Source organism: Astatotilapia calliptera, chromosome 3, assembly GCF_964374335.1.
Source record: "Astatotilapia calliptera chromosome 3, fAstCal68.1, whole genome shotgun sequence".
In the NCBI taxonomy this organism is placed as follows: domain Eukaryota; kingdom Metazoa; phylum Chordata; class Actinopteri; order Cichliformes; family Cichlidae; genus Astatotilapia; species Astatotilapia calliptera.
Window position 1 is genome coordinate 9,838,850 of NC_137424.1, and position 19,708 is coordinate 9,858,557.

At 40.5% G+C, this 19,708-nt stretch overlaps 2 protein-coding genes across 4 annotated transcripts; one reads left to right on the top strand and one right to left on the bottom strand.

Annotated features, from left to right (window-relative positions):
- The first annotated feature begins 917 nt into the window (after window positions 1-917).
- Window positions 918-13,683, top strand: LOC145426183 (uncharacterized). Of its 3 annotated transcripts, none has more exons than XM_080299725.1 (5): window positions 918-2,915; window positions 8,108-8,302; window positions 8,455-8,560; window positions 11,375-12,223; window positions 12,549-13,683. In XM_080299725.1, exons 3-5 carry the CDS (start codon window positions 8,543-8,545, stop codon window positions 13,239-13,241), a joined length of 1,560 nt encoding a protein of 519 aa, XP_080155851.1. In that variant the 5' UTR covers window positions 918-2,915; window positions 8,108-8,302; window positions 8,455-8,542; the 3' UTR covers window positions 13,242-13,683. The 3 variants fall into 3 exon arrangements, with proteins under 3 accessions (XP_080155851.1, XP_080155853.1, XP_080155852.1); XM_080299727.1 differs by having other exon boundaries at window positions 8,108-8,173; XM_080299726.1 differs by lacking the exon at window positions 8,108-8,302.
- Window positions 13,684-13,927: 244 nt separating this feature from the next.
- Window positions 13,928-16,826, bottom strand: LOC113016195 (E3 SUMO-protein ligase ZBED1-like). Its single transcript, XM_026158832.2, has 3 exons — window positions 15,673-16,826; window positions 14,869-15,488; window positions 13,928-14,781 (listed from the first exon to the last, which is right to left on the bottom strand). Exons 1-3 carry the CDS (start codon window positions 16,535-16,537, stop codon window positions 14,386-14,388), a joined length of 1,881 nt encoding a protein of 626 aa, XP_026014617.2. The 5' UTR covers window positions 16,538-16,826; the 3' UTR covers window positions 13,928-14,385.
- Between the last annotated feature and the right edge of the window lie 2,882 nt (window positions 16,827-19,708).

A 19,708-nucleotide genomic window follows, 5' to 3' on the forward strand; every position in this document is an offset into this window, starting at 1 on the left:
TTTGTTTTATCGTTCTTTTATTGAGTCTGTTTTATCCTTTTGTTTGGTGGCATGGTTCGGTCAGACCTCTGTCACAGAGAAAAACTCTCTGAATCAGATAGTGAGATGGTCCAGTCGTCTGATAGGTGAGCCACAGTCTTGTTTAGCCTCCCTGTACTCTGAGCAGGTACAGAGGATGGCTTTATCGATCCTTAAAAATGGTTCCCATCCTCTAAGGGGTGAATTTCAGCTTCTTCCCTCAGGACGGAGGTTTCTATTTCCGAGATGCAGGACAAAGCGTTATAAAAACAGCTTTGTCCCCATTGCTGTCACTGAATTAAATAAGAACTGTTTTTGATTCGAAATATTAAAGTATGTGTCACAGTGAGCTTTATATATTTACTAGGTATGTGTGTTTTTAAAGGGATGTCAAATGCTGTCATTTTTCTGTAAAGCAAATTTACCTTGCCTTTGGGTATAAATAAAGTTACCTTACCTGCAGACGCTGTGCGCAGAGGTTCAGGAGCAGAAGTCCCGTTGTAAACATATCACGGCAGACCCGACGATGTTTGCATGAACGCGCTTTTTTTAAAAGTCAGGTCAAGGCTCCAAAAGCCCAAAGGCGATATAACAGTTTGTGTTTGCTACATGGATCATTGTAGTTCAGCTTTCCTTTGTTATATTTCTTTAAGAGCTCAAAATGTGTTCATTACATAAATCAAATGTAATTTTCTCTGTAGCACTTCATGGATTTCATAAGCAACACACTGTAGTTGTTCACACAAAGCATAAAGGTAAAAACAATATACACAGTGTTATCTTCATTTTAGATGTCACAAAGTATTTGCGGCTCCCAGTGTTTTCCCGAACCCTGACCCTTTGCGTGGGAACCGGGTCCAAAAGGCTCTTTGGGTGTTAAAGGTTGCTGACCCCTGCACTAGGCCCACTAGTCCCCAGAGATCAGGAAAAGGGCCTGAGGGTGCTGTGTTTGGAGTCTGCTGGTTACAGTGTGCAGGACCTCACAGGCTGCTGCAGCGTTAGCAGAGGGCGGGACATACACAGCTATCATAATCACGTGTGTAAACTCTCGTGGTAGATAGTACGGTCTCATGCTAACCGCTAGCAGCTCAATGTCCTTACAGCATAGCGTCTCTTTGATAGAGAAATGCCCAGAGTTACACCATCTATCGTTCACAAACACAGCCAGACCCCCTCCTCCCTTCTTACCACTCTCCGCTGTTCTGTCATAAGAGGCTCAGCAGCTAAAGCAGCACACCTGGGTCTCCCAGCCTATTAAAAGCAGCCCTTTGCTTCACCTGCTTCACTAAACATTATTATTTTAAGCAGAGTGGTGTGATTTATGTAGGCATTGCTGTGTGACAGGATGACTTTTCTTGCACACCCACCAAATGAGGGCGCACATGCTTCCACGCCCACTGGTGACTGCACACATCCTTTCAAGGAAGCATTTCATTCATCCCTAACAAATGGAACAAAACACTGTGCAGCGTGTTCAGGTTTGAACGTGGCCCTGGCCTCTCTCTGCATCCACCTGGCACATGCAACACACATCCACTCCCTGCTGAACTGCTTGTATTTGATGTGTTGAAGTTTTGGTAAAGTTTGAATAAATTCCACTTTATTTATAGGAACATTTCATCTGTGGACTCCTGCTTCCCCTCTCCTTGAGCCAGTTTGTGACGGGAACATGACATAAGAAAACTAATTTATCCCTTTTTGATTCTGTGTATCTGGCGCTCATCCAGTGAGTTCACACTTGGCAGAAACAGACTGAATTTGTCTGGAGAACTTTGGCTTCAGCCAAGTTAGATAAACACACTGTGTCTCTGTCAAAACAGCAGTGTAGTTGTGGCACCCCTGTGAGGGAATGACCACATGAATATTATTTTGTGTAAAACACTCATGTAACGGGACATTTTTCATTGCTATATGTATTTATTTTCAGTTTCTTTAAGAGGATAGAAAATCCATGTAACAGGGATTCATTTTATGTTAGAAAGCAGTGAGGGCGGAACTTTGGTGCTTGCTCCGGGGTTTCGGGGTGCAGTAAGTGGAGCCCACCTTCCGCTGCTTCCTCAGACACGTTCTGGAGGAAAGCAGAGACGCATCGTGTCTTCCTTACTCTGCTCTTCACCTGCTTTTACAGGTCGGTACACGGTGCTCGCACCGAAAATGTTGTTTATTGTCACCATGGTTACCCACGTTAATGTGAATGGGAGAGTTAAGGCGGTCCGCCAAAGTTATTTATATGTAAACACGGGAGAAAACCAGAGGAGTGTCCCGCGCGACCGCACCGCGAGCCCGCTCGTTAGGTGGAGCGCTCGTGAAGCAGAGTCAGTGCGCTCCTATGCTCTGTGCAAACGTGTTGTAATGCTCCAATCAAATCAGTTCTGTGAGATGTGAATGTTAATAGTTCTGTTAAAGTGACTGAGTAGATTAGCTAGTGTAACACAAGCACTCTGAGCAACTCTGTGTAGCTAACAGAGGCATTCATGGGTTGATTAAACAAGCTGTGTTTCATGATGCACTAAATAGTGATTTTGCCAGTAAATTACTGGAGGGAACAAATGTAATGTATTTACCAATGCTGTTATTGAATAGAACTGTTTAGCCAGTAAGACACTGCAGAAGACAATGTGATGTGTTTATTGATATGATAAAAGGATGTAGCTGTTATGGAAAGAAGTGTGAACTTGAGAAACTGAACCAGTTAAAAAGAGTATATTTCACTGATGTTGTGAAATAAGTAAATGTAATTGATGTGAATGAGGAACCAGCTGAACAGTATATTGAAAGCTCATGTTTAGTGTTTTATAGCATTTATTTGTGTGAAATAAATCAGACTCAGACACGTTCTGGAGGAAAGCAGAGACGCATCGTGTCTTCCTTACTCTGCTCTTCACCTGCTTTTACAGGTAACATATTTGTCATCGAGGTCTTCATCCTTGGGACCCGTAACATAGTAACTTCTTCATTGTTATACTTCTATAGTTTTCCCATTTTGTGAGCTGTGGATGTGGAAAGTGTCTCAGTGACACATCCACATGAAAACGGCGTTACCTTCGTTCATTTGCACGTCAAATGAACGAGCTGTTTGGACTTTAACGTCACAGCTGATGCTTCGATACTCGAACTCAAGAGTTCAGCTTCCACTCAGAGGTACAAGTACACACAGCAAAGATAAACGTGTACACAAGGTGGAACCCACAAGTGCACAGCTCCAACCAGAGATGGGCAGTAATCCGATTACTTTTTTCAAGAAACGAGTAAAGTGAGGGATTACTATTGCAAAAAAGGTAATTAGATTACTGTTACTTTCCCGTAAGCACGCTGCGTTACTGCGTTACTAAAACCGCAGCTGTGTGCAGATGAACAATGGATAATCTATCGAGTGTGGAGAGAGTGTGAGCGTGCAGCGTTTAAAGCGTGGAAGCACTGACCTTACTTTGAGTTTGACTCTGTAAAAAGTGACAAAAACATTAGCATCCGCTGTTCACTGCGTGGGAAGAAAACATGCTCACTCACTATGTGTTAATGGGCACGCTTATTTATAACTTTGATAAAATGTCATAAAAATAATTCCATGCCAGCTCACCATTGGTGATCAGGTAGTTTCTGTTCCAGTTCCAGTCCCATAAATCATGAAGCTTGCTGCCAGAAAAGCTTCAAATCTCCTTTGAAAGCTGTTTGTGGTCTTGATTGTGGGAGCTTCAGTTGTCTGACTCCAGCTGCCACACAGTGCTCACTGATATCATTTGCAAAAACCCCAGTGTGACAATATTTATCAGTGAAGCAGAAATCAGGAAGTGACGACTTTTCTTTGAACATTTGCTAAGGCTAAGCTGTGCTTTCTACCACAGTTGGGAATTTCCTGGTTTACAACAAATTATTGTGTCAACACCGCATAAGATTTCAAACTACAGGAAAATCACTGGAGTTATAAGAGGCAGACAACGACACACACACCACATGCATGCTGTTGCTATTTATTGTGGATTAACCTGTCAAGGGCAAGAACAAAATAATTCTGCCTCAAATACAGGAAATCATAGCTTTCCTGTATTTCCTCCATTGTTGGCATGCTGGTTAGTGCTGTTGCTCCACAGTAAGAAGGTCCTGGGCTAAATTATCCATGAATGTAAACGGCTGTGTGTTTCTATCTGATAGACTGGTGAGCTGTCCAGGGTGTACCCTGCCTGGTAACCTATCACTTCAGGGTTATTTCCCAGCCCTGCTGCAACCAGGATAGAGATAGGAGGATGGTAGTTGTTGTAGACCCATTCAATTTCAATTGAAGGATTAAAATGTTCCAGGAGCTCAACTTACTCCATCTGAACATGTTTCAATCGTGTTTTATGAACACAACATGCAGGTTTACTGAATATGAAAAGGTTGTGTTGATTTAACTCAGTTGTTTAAGTTTCTGCCAAAGCAAAACCTTTGTGTGCAACCAGTGTCCACTATTGAATCAAGTAAATCCAACATGTTTTTGTCAGTGCAAAAGGAGTTACGGTGCCTGTATTCCTGCACAATATTGTCCCGGGAGGGAGGAAAACTTTCTGGTGAAGTTTTGGTTGATTTTTGGGTTTTGCTTGACACTAGGTTGATTTTATCAGTGAGGTTTGGATTGTTTTCTTTCTCTAAGAGAGAGAAAGATGGTTTTATGCTTGGACATGTTTGCAATGGGCCCCAGTATTTGTTACTTTATTAGTATTTTATTGGTTGCGTTTGTTTGTGCTTTTGTTACAGTGCACTGAGATAAGAACATCTGAGAGGTGTGATCCACCGGTGGTGATATTTTGGTATTTTGTGAGTTCCTGATTTAACAAATCAGCTCTTTAATCCAGACCTGAGAGGTTGAACTTTAAAGCGCTATAAAATATTCTTACTGGAAACAGTGGCAAAGTGTTTTTCTCCATGATTATAATGGGCTTGGGAGAAATTCACTTATATGTGACATTGATCACATGAGAAGTCCTGAGCCTAAAAGGATTGCAGCGAGTCAATCCAGTCCAAAAACAAGGAGCTGTTTTCCTTTAAAATGATGACGTCATCTTGCTGGTGATGGAGGCTCGAATAGGCTGCGCGTGAGACTCCATTATCAGCAATATCTGGTATGAATGTGTGTGGATGTATGCATGTGACTGGACTGTGACGGACTGACGACTAAAAGTTCAACTGACTTGATACTGAGACAAAAACGGTGCCGACTTTAGGATTAGTGAATGTCCACAACAATTCACCCAGCCTGTAGAAGAAGGGTGGAGGTTTTGTCTTGCTTTGTTTTTGCAGGAGCAGAAGGATGACAGAGACTAAAGGGGGAGGCTGTAGCTTCACATGAGTGTGAGCTGCAGTCTGAACCCTTTGGTTGCTAATGTTGAGTCACTGATGTTTGCATTAAGAAAATTGTGTTTTAATTAAGGTATCACATTATATTGTTGGGAATGTTAAATGCTAAAGTGAAGAAAAGCTTTGATTTCACTCATGACTGAACATGTTATTATTAACCATAGCAGGCCACTGTAAAGAGTCAATTAACTTTTATAGAGGGAAAAAAGGCCAAAAACTCTGTTAATACCTATGAATAACAGGCAATGATAGACTTGTCACATTCAAAATAGAGATATGTAATAACAAACACGGGTCCGTGTCATTTAGGTTCTCCATTGAAATAGTCAATCATTTAGAAAAGTAGAATATATATATATATATATATATATATATATATATATATTCTACTTTTCATATAGAGCATATAGAGAGACGAGACGACGAGGCTGCAGTTACAGCGGTGCAAGTAAACAAACAATAAATATAAGAAGAGTAAGAAAATAAATCTACACTTTAGGACTCGGGGTAAAGGATCAATAACAATTTAAATTTATAATTTACAGTTTGATGATTTAAAGTCTCACACAAGCCGTCAAAAGGGGCGGGGCCGGCTGCTTCCAAGTAGAGCACATTTCATTTATAATGATGTAAATCCAAGCCCATCATGGATTCACGATCTGAATCCTGGGTTGTGTGAAATCCCAGAAATCAACCTTAGACAAAGTGAATCTGTGAACTAAGGTGTAGGTCTGTTAGGTTAATTGTGCTGATCCTCGGGTTGGGGGATTTGTGTTTGTACTGGAGCGCAAAATTCAAACCAATGGAAGATGGACAACAAAAGTTCAAAGCCATCAGGTGCTCAGGTTAGAAAAAAGAGAAAAGATGCAGGTAAGCAGACGTGTGATTGGATAATGGCAGGTCATCCTGAACCAATCAGACTAAACTCCAAACATTACATTATGTTACAGATTTTAATATTAATTAGTCATTGTTACTTGTTGATTTGTCCTTTTCTCATTGTGTGACGAATTATGACGACTGTTTGGTAGCTGTTATTGTCTCTCTCTCTCTCTTCATGTGTGTTTCTCTGGTGAAACAATAGTTTTGTGTTAATGTTAGGGCTGCACGATTTTGCATAAAATGAGAATCACGATTTTTTGCTTAGAATTGAGATCATGATTCTCTCATAACAATAAATAAACATAAAACAACAAATGTCTCTCGTTTTGTTGTTGCAGCAAAATGTTGTCCTGCTTGAAATTCCGTCTCCACCGTTGCTCGACGCTGCGTGTACAGAGCAGGTAGTGCAACAATAGAAAAATAGTTGCGGGACGGCACTGTGTAGCGTTTGTCTAGGGTGTTGATCGTTTTCCTAAATCCCTCGTTTTGCACAGTGTTGATGGAGCCATATCTTTGGTCAGGTGATAAGTGATAGCCTCCGTAATGTCTTTGTGCCTGCGGGAGTTCGACGTGTATAGGGAAGCGCTGTATAAGGTTCCCGTTATTGATGTTTGGGTGGTTGACCGGGACGGATTTTCTCCTGTCACTTTCTCGTCATCCCTGACGTGCTCTCCGTTGTTGTTTCCCTGCTAATTTTAGCATCACACGGCACAGCTTCTGTATCACGTGGTATAAGGCTCCGCCCTTGTCATTTGTTGAGCAGGAAGAGTGAGCGCTTGTTTTCATGCAGATTACGTCCCGGATCAAAATGCGGTACAATCGTCGTCTTTTTTTTTTTTTTAAATCGTTGTCATTTGGAAATGAGATCGCACATAAGTATGAATCGAGATCGCGATTTTCTAACGATTAATCGTGCAGCCCTAGTTAATGTACAATCCTTAATATGTTTTCTGTGTGTGTGTGTGTAAAGTTCCACAATACACGTGGAACTTTACACACACACACATTTGTTTTTGTCTGTTTTTGTATCTTGCAAATAAACCTTTAAAATAAATAAAATTTTATTATGTATTTATTTTTGGCCTACATCAGTAAGAAATGCCAAATTATATACACAAAGTTACAGGAATCACCACTCCTGTTATTCATGATGATTTCAGTAACATCACATAATAACATGTAACATCCTGTAAGCACAGTCTGCCTGTGTCTTTTCTCTGCAAATGAACATTTTCAGCCAATATAGGTAATACATCAACATGGCTGCCGTGGCTAAGTTAAGAATATTTATAATGTCATTTCAAAACTTGCATATGATCTGCAATTTGTAGCAGATCTACTGACTGTCACAGAGCAGCTGGAGCAGTCTCGAATGCAGGTCAGTCCACTGCTGCCACCTGTGGCCAAGTGCCATAGCTACTGCTGGATGAACTCGTGACACATCTGCACCTGTTTCTATGAACACATTGAGCAGAGTCTGAGTGGCTGCACTTACACTGGTGCATTCAAACATATTGAAAGATGGCAGCAATGTGGATTGTCAAGACTCAAACCAACCATTGAGCAAAGACAGCAGGATCACTGGTTTCTGTTTGTTATACAGCCAGATTTACTCGTGACACACATGTGCAGCTGGCTTTATCACCTATTCTGAATTTGTTTCAAGCACAATACATTTGTTACACATGTTGGGATATTGTGTTTGTTTTAAATGTTATATACCTGTGTGGTATGTGACTTGTGTTGCCATGACGCCAGGTCTCTCTTGGAAATGAGATTTTTTTTTTACCTGGATAAATAAAGGACTAATTTGTAACTTTCAGTGTTTTCCGGTCTTCCAAAAGAAAAAAAACCTTCAACCTCGTTTCTCTTACAGAGGTTGAATGCACCTTCTGCGGATGGCGGTACCACACAGTGTGCGTGGACTTCCCCTGCACAGAAGGCAACTACAAATGCTGTGAATGCTAAATAAACAGAAACAAATGATCCCTGTTGTCTTTGCTTGATGATTGGTTTGAGTCTTGACAATCCACATTGCTGGCGTTGCATCTTTCAATGCCAGCAATGGCAGGTATCAGTGCTCAAACCTTTTGTGTTTGTTTCCAACAAGTTGCCCACCTCGGGAAACAAAAATGTGTTCTTTTACTTGTCAGATGAACATATGAGACACTTTGACTCTTCAGTGCAGTGTGGAGCCTAACAAAGATCTGTTTTGTGTCCCAGCTGATCAGCAGGAGGAGGAGAGTCTGACGGAGCAGCAGAGGAACATTTTCAGCTACTTGGACTCAGCTCAGCCACTACAGAGGAAACAATGAGCTCAACACAGAAGGTGACAGACAGAGCAGGACCATATGACCAAAGATATTTATCACCATATACATCTGAACATTTGCCATAATGATGTAGCTGACGATAGAATTGACACCAGACAAAATACTTTACAGCTGCACAACTTTATTAAAAACCCATCAATGTATTTTCACTGAAACAAGCAGCTGTTGTTTATGTGCATTAAAGTTATATAAAAATGTAACAGTGCAAATGCAAATTCCTCGCTGACAGTTTAACCAAAAGGCGTTTCCAGTGGAAACTGGCCGACACATCCTGAGCATAACCATGTATAATATCCACTAAACTTCAGAAGAGGTTATACAGTCGTGGCCAAAAGGTTTGAGAATTGCATAAATATTGGAACCTGGAGAAGTTGCTGCTTAAGTTTTTATAATACAGATTTGTACTTTATTTCAAATTGAACCTTTAAAGGGGCATTTCTGGACTTTTAAAGACCAGTAATGTACTTTTAAGGGAACATTTAAAAAAATGTTCCTATAGGTACAAAAATGTTCTTCTCTCGTACCTCTATTTCTGAGAGTGTATCATGTAACACTATAGATCAACTTAGCTCAGAATATATAAAGCATATAAACAGTTACAGCAATATGATGCAACAAACACAGCAGCTACTGATCCAAAATACTCAAAGCTTCATAGAACTGAAACCAACATTTATTTTTAGCTCCATTCTGCTGCTGATACAGACTTTAGGTTTCTGAACATTAAACTTGTTGCTGCCTTTCATAGTGTGTAACTTGAAGGCCCTGAGTACTTTCTCCCACACTGAAAACACTGGGAGGATAACATTATTTGAACATTACCTAATAAGACTGATTCAGGACAGACAGTTATGTTAAACTTTCCTAGCAGTCCTTCACAAACAGGGAACAGTCTGTCTATTCTCTCCATCTGTCAGCTGCTGCTGGCTCTTCCTCCTCCTCTTCCTCACACACTGCTGAGTTTGTCCTGGTGGATCATCAGGGCTGCAAAGCCTCACAGATGATGTGCAGCAGTGGCTCCCTCAGTCTGTCCTCACTCTGGACACTTGCAGTCGTCACACATGGAAATCAAATGTGTGATAAGCTGCAGGATTCAAACACAAGTGTAACTTATAAACACATGTTCATACTTTTATTCCACAATCAGAGAGAAAGAAACAGAGAGAGAGTGCAGGACAGACAGACAGGTGACAGTCTCAGGTGTACACACTGCTACACAACAGCACCAGAGAAGCAGGATTTAGTGTTTGTGTTATTACGAGTGTAAACAAGAAGAGTTCCCAGATGGTGCAGTGGACACATGTGTGACTGCTGTGATTAAAGCATCTTTCTTTCAGCTTAACGAGTGAACCGTCAGCTCGTTCAAACACACGTTAAAGTGCGTTTGGCTCGACACCACCGAACAGAGGCAGCAATATAACACAGCTAACATTAACAGTGCAGTGGATCCTGCTTGTGCCGTGATGTTCAGGACTACAAACCGAGCAGCATCACTGACTTTCAGCTTGTTGTGTTTGTGGATATATGACTGACTTTAATTATCCACAAAATCATCACATTCTCTGTCAGATTAAGGTCGACTATTGAACGGCGTATATTTTAAAGGCTTTAAAACCAAGTTAACGCTGAAAGTACAAACATCACTAATGTCACATAACTCTGCCGACAAGGCATAGCTATGGCTATGAAATGCTCTTTGTGTATCACTTCTTCATTATGAAAGATGTCATTAATGCACTAGTAATGTCTCATCTGGAGTATTGTTCAATCATTTGGTCAGCAGCTAATAAGACAGATCTTAACAGACTTCAGTTAGTCCAGAATAAGGCGTCCAGATTAGTGTGAAGATGTTCATACTATACTAATATTGATAAAATGCATAATAACCTTTCTTGGCTTCCTGTACAGGCTAAAATATTCTATGGCTTACTTGTAGTTCTAAAGAAAGCAATTCTGTTAAACACACCACATTTATTCTGCTCAGCTGCAGTATCCAGATGAAATACATCATCATATTACACAGTTTTCAACAAGCTGCAATTTAGTAAATGCTCGAGTTAAAAGTAACGTTTTGTAAAACTGTTACATTTAGAGCAACTTTTAAGTGGAATAAGTTGCCTTAAAAAATTAGAGAATTATTCAAAACTTCAATGAACACTTAAAAGCCGATTTACAGAGCTTTTAGTTGTTGTAAATATTGTAAGACATGATTTGTTTTTGAAATTTGTGTAATGTGCCTCAATGTTATTGATATTATTATTATTATTATTATTGATTGCTTATGTTTTAACAATTGTGAAACCTCACTGTGGATGTAAGAGTGAAATTATGTGGATATCTTGAATCCACTTTATTGTGTAATATTTTATGTGAGTACTTGACGGAAGACGAGCAACATCTGTTGTGGAAGCTAACGGGGTTCCTTTAGAATAAACAAACATAGGATTTATTATCACTGAATAATTCTGTATAAATCTATACAAATTATAGAAATATGTAATAGGAACCAACAAAATAATCTAAATTATAAAGTTGTGTGTGTGTGTGTGTGTGTGTGTGTGTGTGTGTGTGTGTGTGTGTGTGTGTGTGTGCGCATGATTTTAGTGTTTGAACAGTCATGAATTATCTTTAACAGCAGGTTGGATGTAATGTGTTAGAACTACCAGCAGGTGGGGATAAGAGACCTTTAAGGTGTTTGGTGCCACGCTCCACCTTCAGGTTTAAAACTAGTGTTAATGGAGTTTGAAGGTTGAGTTTGTTCCACGACTGCATTTCACTCACTGCCTCTGTTTGTATCTCTGTCACTGCAGGACCAACATGGAGCCAGAAGTCAGCGCACTCAGGAGGCCGACAAACCTCACAGAAGAAAGGGAGAGAAAAAACACACCTGTGACGAGTGTGGGAAGGGTTTTACTGTGAGGGCTTCACTAAAACGGCATCAGGTCATCCACACTGGAGAGAGACCGTTCAGCTGTCACTTGTGTGGAAAGTCTTTTTCCAGGAAGGGTCACCTAAAAACACACCAACTCATCCACAGTGGAGTTAAAGCGTACAGCTGTGATCAGTGTGGCAGAGCTTTTACTCAAAGTAACAGCTTACAGAGTCATCTAGTTACCCACTCTGGAATTAAGGCATACAGCTGTGACGAGTGTGGGATGGAGTTTACTCTGAAGGCTTCACTAAAACGGCATCAGGTCATCCACACTGGAGAGAGACCGTTCAGCTGTGACTTGTGTGGAAAGTTTTTTTCCTTCAAGGATTCCCTAAAACAACACCAACTCATCCACAGTGGAGTTAAAGCGTACAGCTGTGATCAGTGTGGCAGAGCTTTTACTCACAGTAGCCACTTACAGAGGCATCTAGTTACCCACTCTGGAATTAAGGCATACAGCTGTGACATCTGTGGAAAAAATTTCAGCCAGAAAGGGAGCCGAAATGAACACCTACGCATTCACACCAGACATGATGTGTACTGCTGTGAACAGTGTGGCAAATACTTTACAACAGACGCAGACTTACAACGACACATGTTTACCCACACTGAGGAGAGACCTTATCAATGTGACCTGTGTGAGAAGACTTTTAAAGCTCCACATGACCTGAGACGACACCAACAGATCCACACCAGAAAGAGACTCTACAAGTGCAGCTACTGTGAGGTATGTATTTATATTGTTATCTTGTCATTTTAGCCTGACTGTTTGGAACAACTCTGCTCATTAAACTGTGTTAGCATGTTAGCAATTCTACTGCATGGAAAAGCAGCTCTGAGTGATTATTCAGATTTTCCTTTCAGTTATGATTTTAGTATTACTGTAGTATTATGGTGGTAGTATTGTAGTTATTGCAGCCCAGTAAACTGAGTGTGTTAACTGAAACAGTCAAATGTAGTTGGACATCTGCAGAGATGCTCTTTATTTCAGGCGACGTTCAGGATACAAATGTTGAAGGACTGACTTACACTGTCTTTGTGTCTTTGTTTAGAAGCAGAGCGACACAGATGGATCCAGTTCTCAACCCTGTCATCACTGTGGTGGTGGGAAAGACTTTCATTGTGACCTCTGTGGAAAAACTTTCAGTCAGCAAAATACCCTAAAAGTACATCAACGTAGACACACTGGAGACAAACTGAAATACTGCAAAGAATGTGGGAGAAGCTTCACCACAACAAGTGAGTTAAAACAACATGAACTGATTCACAGTGGGGTTAAAAAGCACCTCTGTGATCAGTGTGGGTCATCCTTCACCACTGCAAGTCAGCTTAAATCACACAAACGAGTCCACACAGGAGAGAAACCACACAAGTGCAGACACTGTGAGAGAAGCTTCTCACAGTCAGGTAGTCGTAACATTCATGAACGTGGACACATGGAAGGAAACTACAGCTGTGACCAGTGTGACAAGAGCTTCAGGAATCTCAGTTCATACTCTGCACACAAACGATCCCACGTTACTAATAAACTGTTTCACTGTTACCAATGTGCCCAAACATTCACCTCATTGTCTGCTCTGTGCAAACATCAGCGCGATCACTCAGGGCTGAAATCACTCCCATCACTGGATCACAGTGAATCTGAAGACACAGAAAGATCCTCTGGTTTCTGTGTCAGACTCAAAAAGCTTGAGATCAGGCTCCACAGAGTTCAGATAGAATCATTTAAACTTGTGTTGAACTGAACTGGTTGCTGGGATGAACTTCTACATAATACAGATCTACATGGGATCTTCTTTTCTGTTGTTTTACTGAGTCAGTTTTGTCCTTTTTTCTCTGTCCTGGTTTTGCTCGTCTGTAAATGATTGAAACTCAGTCAAATAGTTCATTGTTCTCCAGCAAAACGTTTTGGAAACTCATGTTTAACCTTTAAAACTCTGACATGTTTTAGCACACAAGGCTTCATCGGGGAGTTCACTCATGATTGGACCATGAGAACAAAGGTTTTTAGTTCTTTCAAAGAGAGTCTTGGAGATGTTTGATGTTTCTGTTTTTCTGAAACCACCTGAAAGAAAAACTATTTTTCTTGCTTTATGTCGTGTGGAAGTTTTTAATGTTTCTTCATCTGTGATGTTCTTGAATGTGTTCACGTGAAGATGGTACAAATAAACTGTCCTTTCAGCTTTAGCTCCTAATTTATTCATTATTTATGGATGTAGCACAGCAGCCGTCTCTTGATTAACACATGGAGGGCTCGGGATCTGATGGTGTCGTCTCCCTAATTTGCCCACTCAGTAAATCTCACTCATGGCTAGGGCTGCACGATATTAGGAAAACCTGCGATGTGCGATAACTGTGATCAATACTGCGATAACGATATGACTTGCGATAAAATAAATAGCAAAAAAAAAAACAAAAAACAAATACATAATTTCCGTTTTACTGCACAGTTTTATTTAATGAAAGCTGCTGTATTAGCAGTGTAACAACAAAGTGCAGTCAAACATTGAAACATTGCCCCCATAAAAAAATTTCTGAGGCTTGAATTCTGAAAGACATCCTTCCCGGTCTCTATAATTAGTTTTAAATAAACATAACTTAAATTATACTGCAAATTATCTCTATGCAGTTGTTCATCATTTTACCACTCACCAAGTAGTTATGATGCAAGTCAAAACTGGAGTGGAAACTTTACTAGATTAAACTATAGGTAAGAACTTGTCTGCTGTGGGAACACACCAAAGAACAATTGTCTACCTTTGTGGTCGTACTGGCCAAGACTAATATTATCAACAATTAAGAACAATGTAGGTAGTGTATTTTTGTAATTTTTTGAAAAAAGAAAAAGGTTTCTCTATCTTGCATTCATCCTTCCTGAGTGAATGTTTTTTATGGCAAGTTCTTGTTAAGGAAAACCAACATGTTTACTCTCCAAGGTTTTAAACATGTGCGCTGACATGTTACTATGTTTCCTGATGTACTAAAAAGTCTCTCTGAAGGTGAGCTACTTGCAGGTATGCAGAGATACTTCCTTGCAAGCTTGCTTAGCTGTGGGAATGTCATTTTGTGGAGTTTCCACCATGCCAAGGGGTCTTCCTCACTGTCTATGGCCGTGGATAGCAAGTAGCTGTTAAGCTCAGCTTCAACAGCTTGTGAGAGATGCATAAAAGAGGAGGTAGGGATTGGAGCTGCCTTGAAGAAACTGCCCAGGGACTTTTTTGCCTTCTTCAGGGGACGACTGGGTGGATCATCTGTCTGGGCCTCTGGTTCAGCGGAGCTTCTCTCCTGGAACAGAAAGCAGATTATAAGAAAAGTAAACATTTTGGACTAAATATGAATTGAAAGGTTTTATATATAAGCATGCATGAATACCTTCTGTGCCACTGCTTCCATTTCTGACATCACTCTGGTCTTGATGTCTGAGACTCGATCAGTGCTGGTGTAGCTGACTTTAAATCTGGGATCCATGAAGCACGCCATGTCCATAAGTTCCTGGGTAGCTGGATTTTCATATTTAGTAATCAGGTACTCGAGGATTTTCTTCTTAATTGATTTTGTCAAATCACTGTCTTCTTCCTTCTCTGCAAGCACCGACGTCTTCATCAGATGAAGGACTGGTTTTACATATGAAACACTAACGTAGCTCTCACCAGACAGGGCATCTGTAAAGTCTTGCAGGGGGTGTAATGCCTGGTTGACAGACTCCAGTACCTCAAGATCCTGCCAAGTAGGAATCAAGTGTCTTGATTTCTTGTCTGCTGAGATGACATCAGAAATGGCCCGCTGCTGCTCCAGGACTCTCTCAATCATCTTCTGCCTGGAACCCCACCTGGTTGGGCATTCTGTGATCAGTGTGTGCTCTGGGAGGTTGAGCTTCTGCTGTGCTTTTTTCAGAGCCATATTTGCTTTCCAGCTGTGGCAAAAATGTCCAACTAACTTTTTGCAAAGTCCAATGGCTCGGGCAATGCGGGCATCATCTTTGATAGAATTTTCTGGAGAAATAAGAGGAAACAAAAAAACTGTCATGTTTAAAACCTTTTTTTTAAAAAAAAAAACTAATTGAAATTTATAACTAAAGTTGTCTAAAAAGGTAACATTATCCTTATCAATATCAATTTGATAATAATGTATAGCACATTTTCATTGCTAAAAAGATCTGCCTTGAATAAAACTTACCGATTGCAAGGTGCAGCCTGTGTCCAAAACACTGAAGTCTGACCCAGTTGTTTAGCTCCGTGGCTCTCACAACATTGGCACCGTTGTCTGTGGTGATGCACACTTGTCGATCTTCTTTAAGATCCCAGCTGGCTAACACCTCACGTAATACATGGGCTATATTTTCACTAGTGTGGGAGTCTGGAAAATACACAGTCTCTAGACACCGTGTTTTCAGTTCAAAGTCTTCGGTGAGGAAGTGCACTGTGAAACTCATATATGGTTCCGTTGTACGACTTGACCATAGGTCTGTAGTGCTTGCGTAGTTTTCAGCTTGGCTCAGTTCAAACATGACGGTCTTGCGGCATGTTTCATACATTTGTGGAATGGCGACATGTGAAAAGTAGTTTCGTGAGGGGATGCGGTATCTCTGGTCCACTTTATGTATCAGACTGGTGAAGCCCTCTCTGCTAACTGTATTTATAGGCATCATGTCTTTAGCCAAAAAATGTGTAATGGCGTCTGTTATTTCTTTGTACCGCTTCGACGTTTTCTCATAAGGAATTCCACTTGAAAAACTCTGATACAGAGACGGCTGTTGGACTGCTGCGCTCTTTGTCTTAACATTAGCAACCTTTGTTTGGCTAGCCCTATCTTTCTGGAACTCTTCAAACAGTTCTCTGTGGTTGTATTGAAGATGATGGTGGAGATTAGTCGTGTTTCCTCTGGTGGTTGCCACGAGTGTTCGGCAAGTTTTGCAGAGTACCTGTGTTTGGAGAACGTCGTCTTTATCAAATCCAAAGTACCTCCAAATAAGTGAGGTACTATTTTTTTTTTTAGCCACGAGTTCAGTAGCATTCTCGTCACGCGTCTCGCTCTCAGCCATTACAACTCTGACTCGTTGCTGCAGCGTTGTTCGCGCCCGACCTGCGTAGGAGGCGGGCCTCTAATCCATTTGATTGGTTAATGCCGTGAAGGGCTCTATTCGACTGGTCAAATGTGTAAATGGATTTCTTTGATTGGTAAATTCTTTACAGCACGTGTGTAAACATTTTAAGGTACCCAATTATCGCAGTTTACGCCGTCTTTTGCGATGGGCCCATCGCGCAGGCTGATATCGCGATGACAATAAATTTTCGATTTATCGTGCAGCCCTACTCATGGCCAAGAAATTGAAATAAACCTTGTTTCCCTGCTGGATAGTGATCCACTGTAACTCTGCTCCTCCTTCCTGTTTAGGATTTCTGTGGCTGAAGTAAAATTCCCTCCATCCATCACTTATCCCAGCTAACCCAAAGTGAAATAAAGTTTTGCTGGTCTTAAAAAAGCATTACAATAATGGGCATTACCAATGCAAACTGAATGATACAGAAGATGAAAGAAGAGACTTTGATCAGTTAATAAAGCTCATGATCTGGATTCATTGTGGCTGCTACACAGATACTTCTGGGTCACTTCTCTCAGTTAGGAACCTTCCTCACCAAACTGACTGTTGGACCACACCCCTGGTTTCATGAGAAATTGTTTCAGCCATGATTTCTCTTCCTGTATTTCAGAGTAAAGACTGAAGTGACAAATGGAAACATGTTTAAAAAACACAATGTGAGAGAGACGTTGAGGTCCTTAGAAGTTACCCTGGGTTTTTCTGTCACCCTGCTAGATGTTACACACCTTGTTATTGGACTGATTTCTACTGCTGGACTACTCCTGCGGAGAGTAACAATACTCTTACTAATTAGCTCCCTTTCACACCTTTGGGGATATTTATTTTTGTGTTTGCAGCGCTGTGAGCCAGAACAGCGAGAGAAAAATCTGCAACAGCGACGAGCCGAATGCTTACGTGAATCGCAGCAGCTGCACATGTGCTACGCTGAATTAGAGGATATCTTTGCTCTGGATTTCTATTTCTACTTTTTCATTTCTATATGATTCTTCTTGCATCTAAACAAAGATGATTCAATTTGCTAAATGTTGATGGCTCTTCGTGCTCAGGTGTAAATGAGACGTAATATTTGCTCTTGGTTTGGTTCTCCTGTACAGAACCTTGCAGTACAACAGAAACCTAAAAACATTATTTGTAGTTGTTATTCTTAGTTGTTCTGCTGCCTAAATACCACAGGGTCTGATTATGAAGTTATTGAGCTGCACATACTTTACGACCTGCTTAAGTTCAAGGTCACAGCGTCTGTAGAGCAGCTGGAACATAATGAAGTCTACAAGGTTAAAGTTTTCTCTTCAGTTATTGTTCTTTCTGCTGCTTGGTTTGATGGATCTGAGAGCTTTTGTTTTTATTATTGTTATTATAATTATCATTAATATTTTACTCTCTAGAAGCTTTAAAATAGTGTTTGTGTTTGAAAAAATTGATTAAAGAATTGAACAGAAACATCTGTCCTTCTGAAAATCGCCCAAAGGCACGGAGACAAAGTCAAAGGATGCAACCTGTAACTTTCTCTTCCTTCATGTCAGGACCATCATCCATGATTTATATAAAATGCATATAGCAACAGTAGCACTTTAGTTTGGACTTTATGATTTCTGTAACTGGAAAATATTATTTTGTTTAAAGACAGAAGTGACTGCATAGTTGCAACATCAAAGGGAAATATTAATTAATTAGCATCAAGTATATTTGTTGTTTAAGCGTTTGCACTATAACTTAAGTAGGATTATAACTTTTAAGGAAGGAAAGATTTCAGATATTTCGTTCACTGTTTCAGTTATTTTATATGAAATTAAAACATTTCCGTTGGTCAAATATGATGCTCTAAATCAAATAAAAGTTTGAAAATAAATGATGTATTTTTAAATGCTGCAACAAATGTTCACAAAAAGTAACTATAATTAAAACCAGTTAAACAAAATCAAATGTTTGAATCATGCTTAACCAAATGCCAGGCTGGAGAGCTGAACCTAAAGATTTCAACATCTGAGCAGTTTTTAATGTTTTTATCACATATAAATGTCACAGCAGTGGGTCCTGGCCCAATGCTTTGTGTTTTTGGTTTTCTTTGACTCTTGTTTTTCTTGGTTTTTGTTCTTCTTATTTATCAGGCTCTCAGTAATCTTAGTTCTCCCTCCCTCAGTGTTCATTTCAGCCTAGAGCTGGGCGATAGAACGATAACGATATGTATCCCGATATAACTTTTACTCGATAGAGAAATTAAGCTATCGCGATAGACCTCGCCGCTCTTGTCCTCTTTTAAAAAAAAAAAAAAAAGGTCAGCCAATCCAAATTAAGTAGTGCAGAGCCGAACCAATCACAGCCGCAGCGTCACGTCGTGTGACTTGTTACGTACAGCACAAGTGCCAAGCCGCACGTGTGTTTGTTTGGGAAGCATCCAGCGGGTAATGGAGGAAATGAGTGTGCCGACTAGAAAATCAACCGAGCGTGACCGAAGAGAAAACAGATGATGGTTCCAATGCCGAAGAGATTGTCGAACAGAAGAGCCATAGAAGTTCCGTAGTGTGAAGGTATTTCGGCTATTTCAAGTCTGACAAAAAACAGAGTAGCTGCACTGTAAATTGTGCCGAAAGCAAGTCTGGAAATACAATAAACTGGTGCATGCGTCACACTGTGCGCCACGTTATTGTTTCGGTGAAATGAATTTCTACAATACTGTTAATTCTACTCTCTGCAGTGTTTAAATGCTTACATATACACACAGTTACTGTCCGTCCACACATACGACTCGGTTCTGCTTCTATGCCCCAGCTTTGTTTACTTTTTCCCACCGAGGCTTCTAGACTTCTGATTGGCCAACATTTCTGCACGGTTAGGAATCTAGCTCCACCTGCTGCTTTGGCATGTTCATAGCAGCGTTTTCCTTCATTTCTGCCTTTATGTGTGGACGGGATTATTTTTGAAAACGAAAACGGAAAATCTCCGTTTTCAAAAATACCCGTGTACGTGCGGACGTAGCCTCAGTCTCTGACTGGAAGCGCTAATTCGTCATTCGGCTTTTGTCAGACTAAAGTAACTGTTAAAACTGTTTGAAAAGCTCAGCTATACAACAAGGAGAGATTGAGAATTTCCTTTTAGTTCTCAGTTTATTTG

Coding starts and splice junctions, on each gene's coding strand:
- LOC145426183 (XM_080299725.1), top strand. Junction 12,224..12,548: donor ACAAGTGCAGCTACTGTGAG/GTATGTATTTAT, acceptor GTCTTTGTTTAG/AAGCAGAGCGACACAGATGG.
- LOC113016195 (XM_026158832.2), bottom strand. CDS start 16,537: ATGGCTGAGAGCGAGACGCGTGACGAGAATGCTACTGAACTCGTGGCT. Junction 15,489..15,672: donor CAGGCTGCACCTTGCAATCG/GTAAGTTTTATT, acceptor TTATTTCTCCAG/AAAATTCTATCAAAGATGAT. Junction 14,782..14,868: donor TGGAAGCAGTGGCACAGAAG/GTATTCATGCAT, acceptor TTTCTGTTCCAG/GAGAGAAGCTCCGCTGAACC.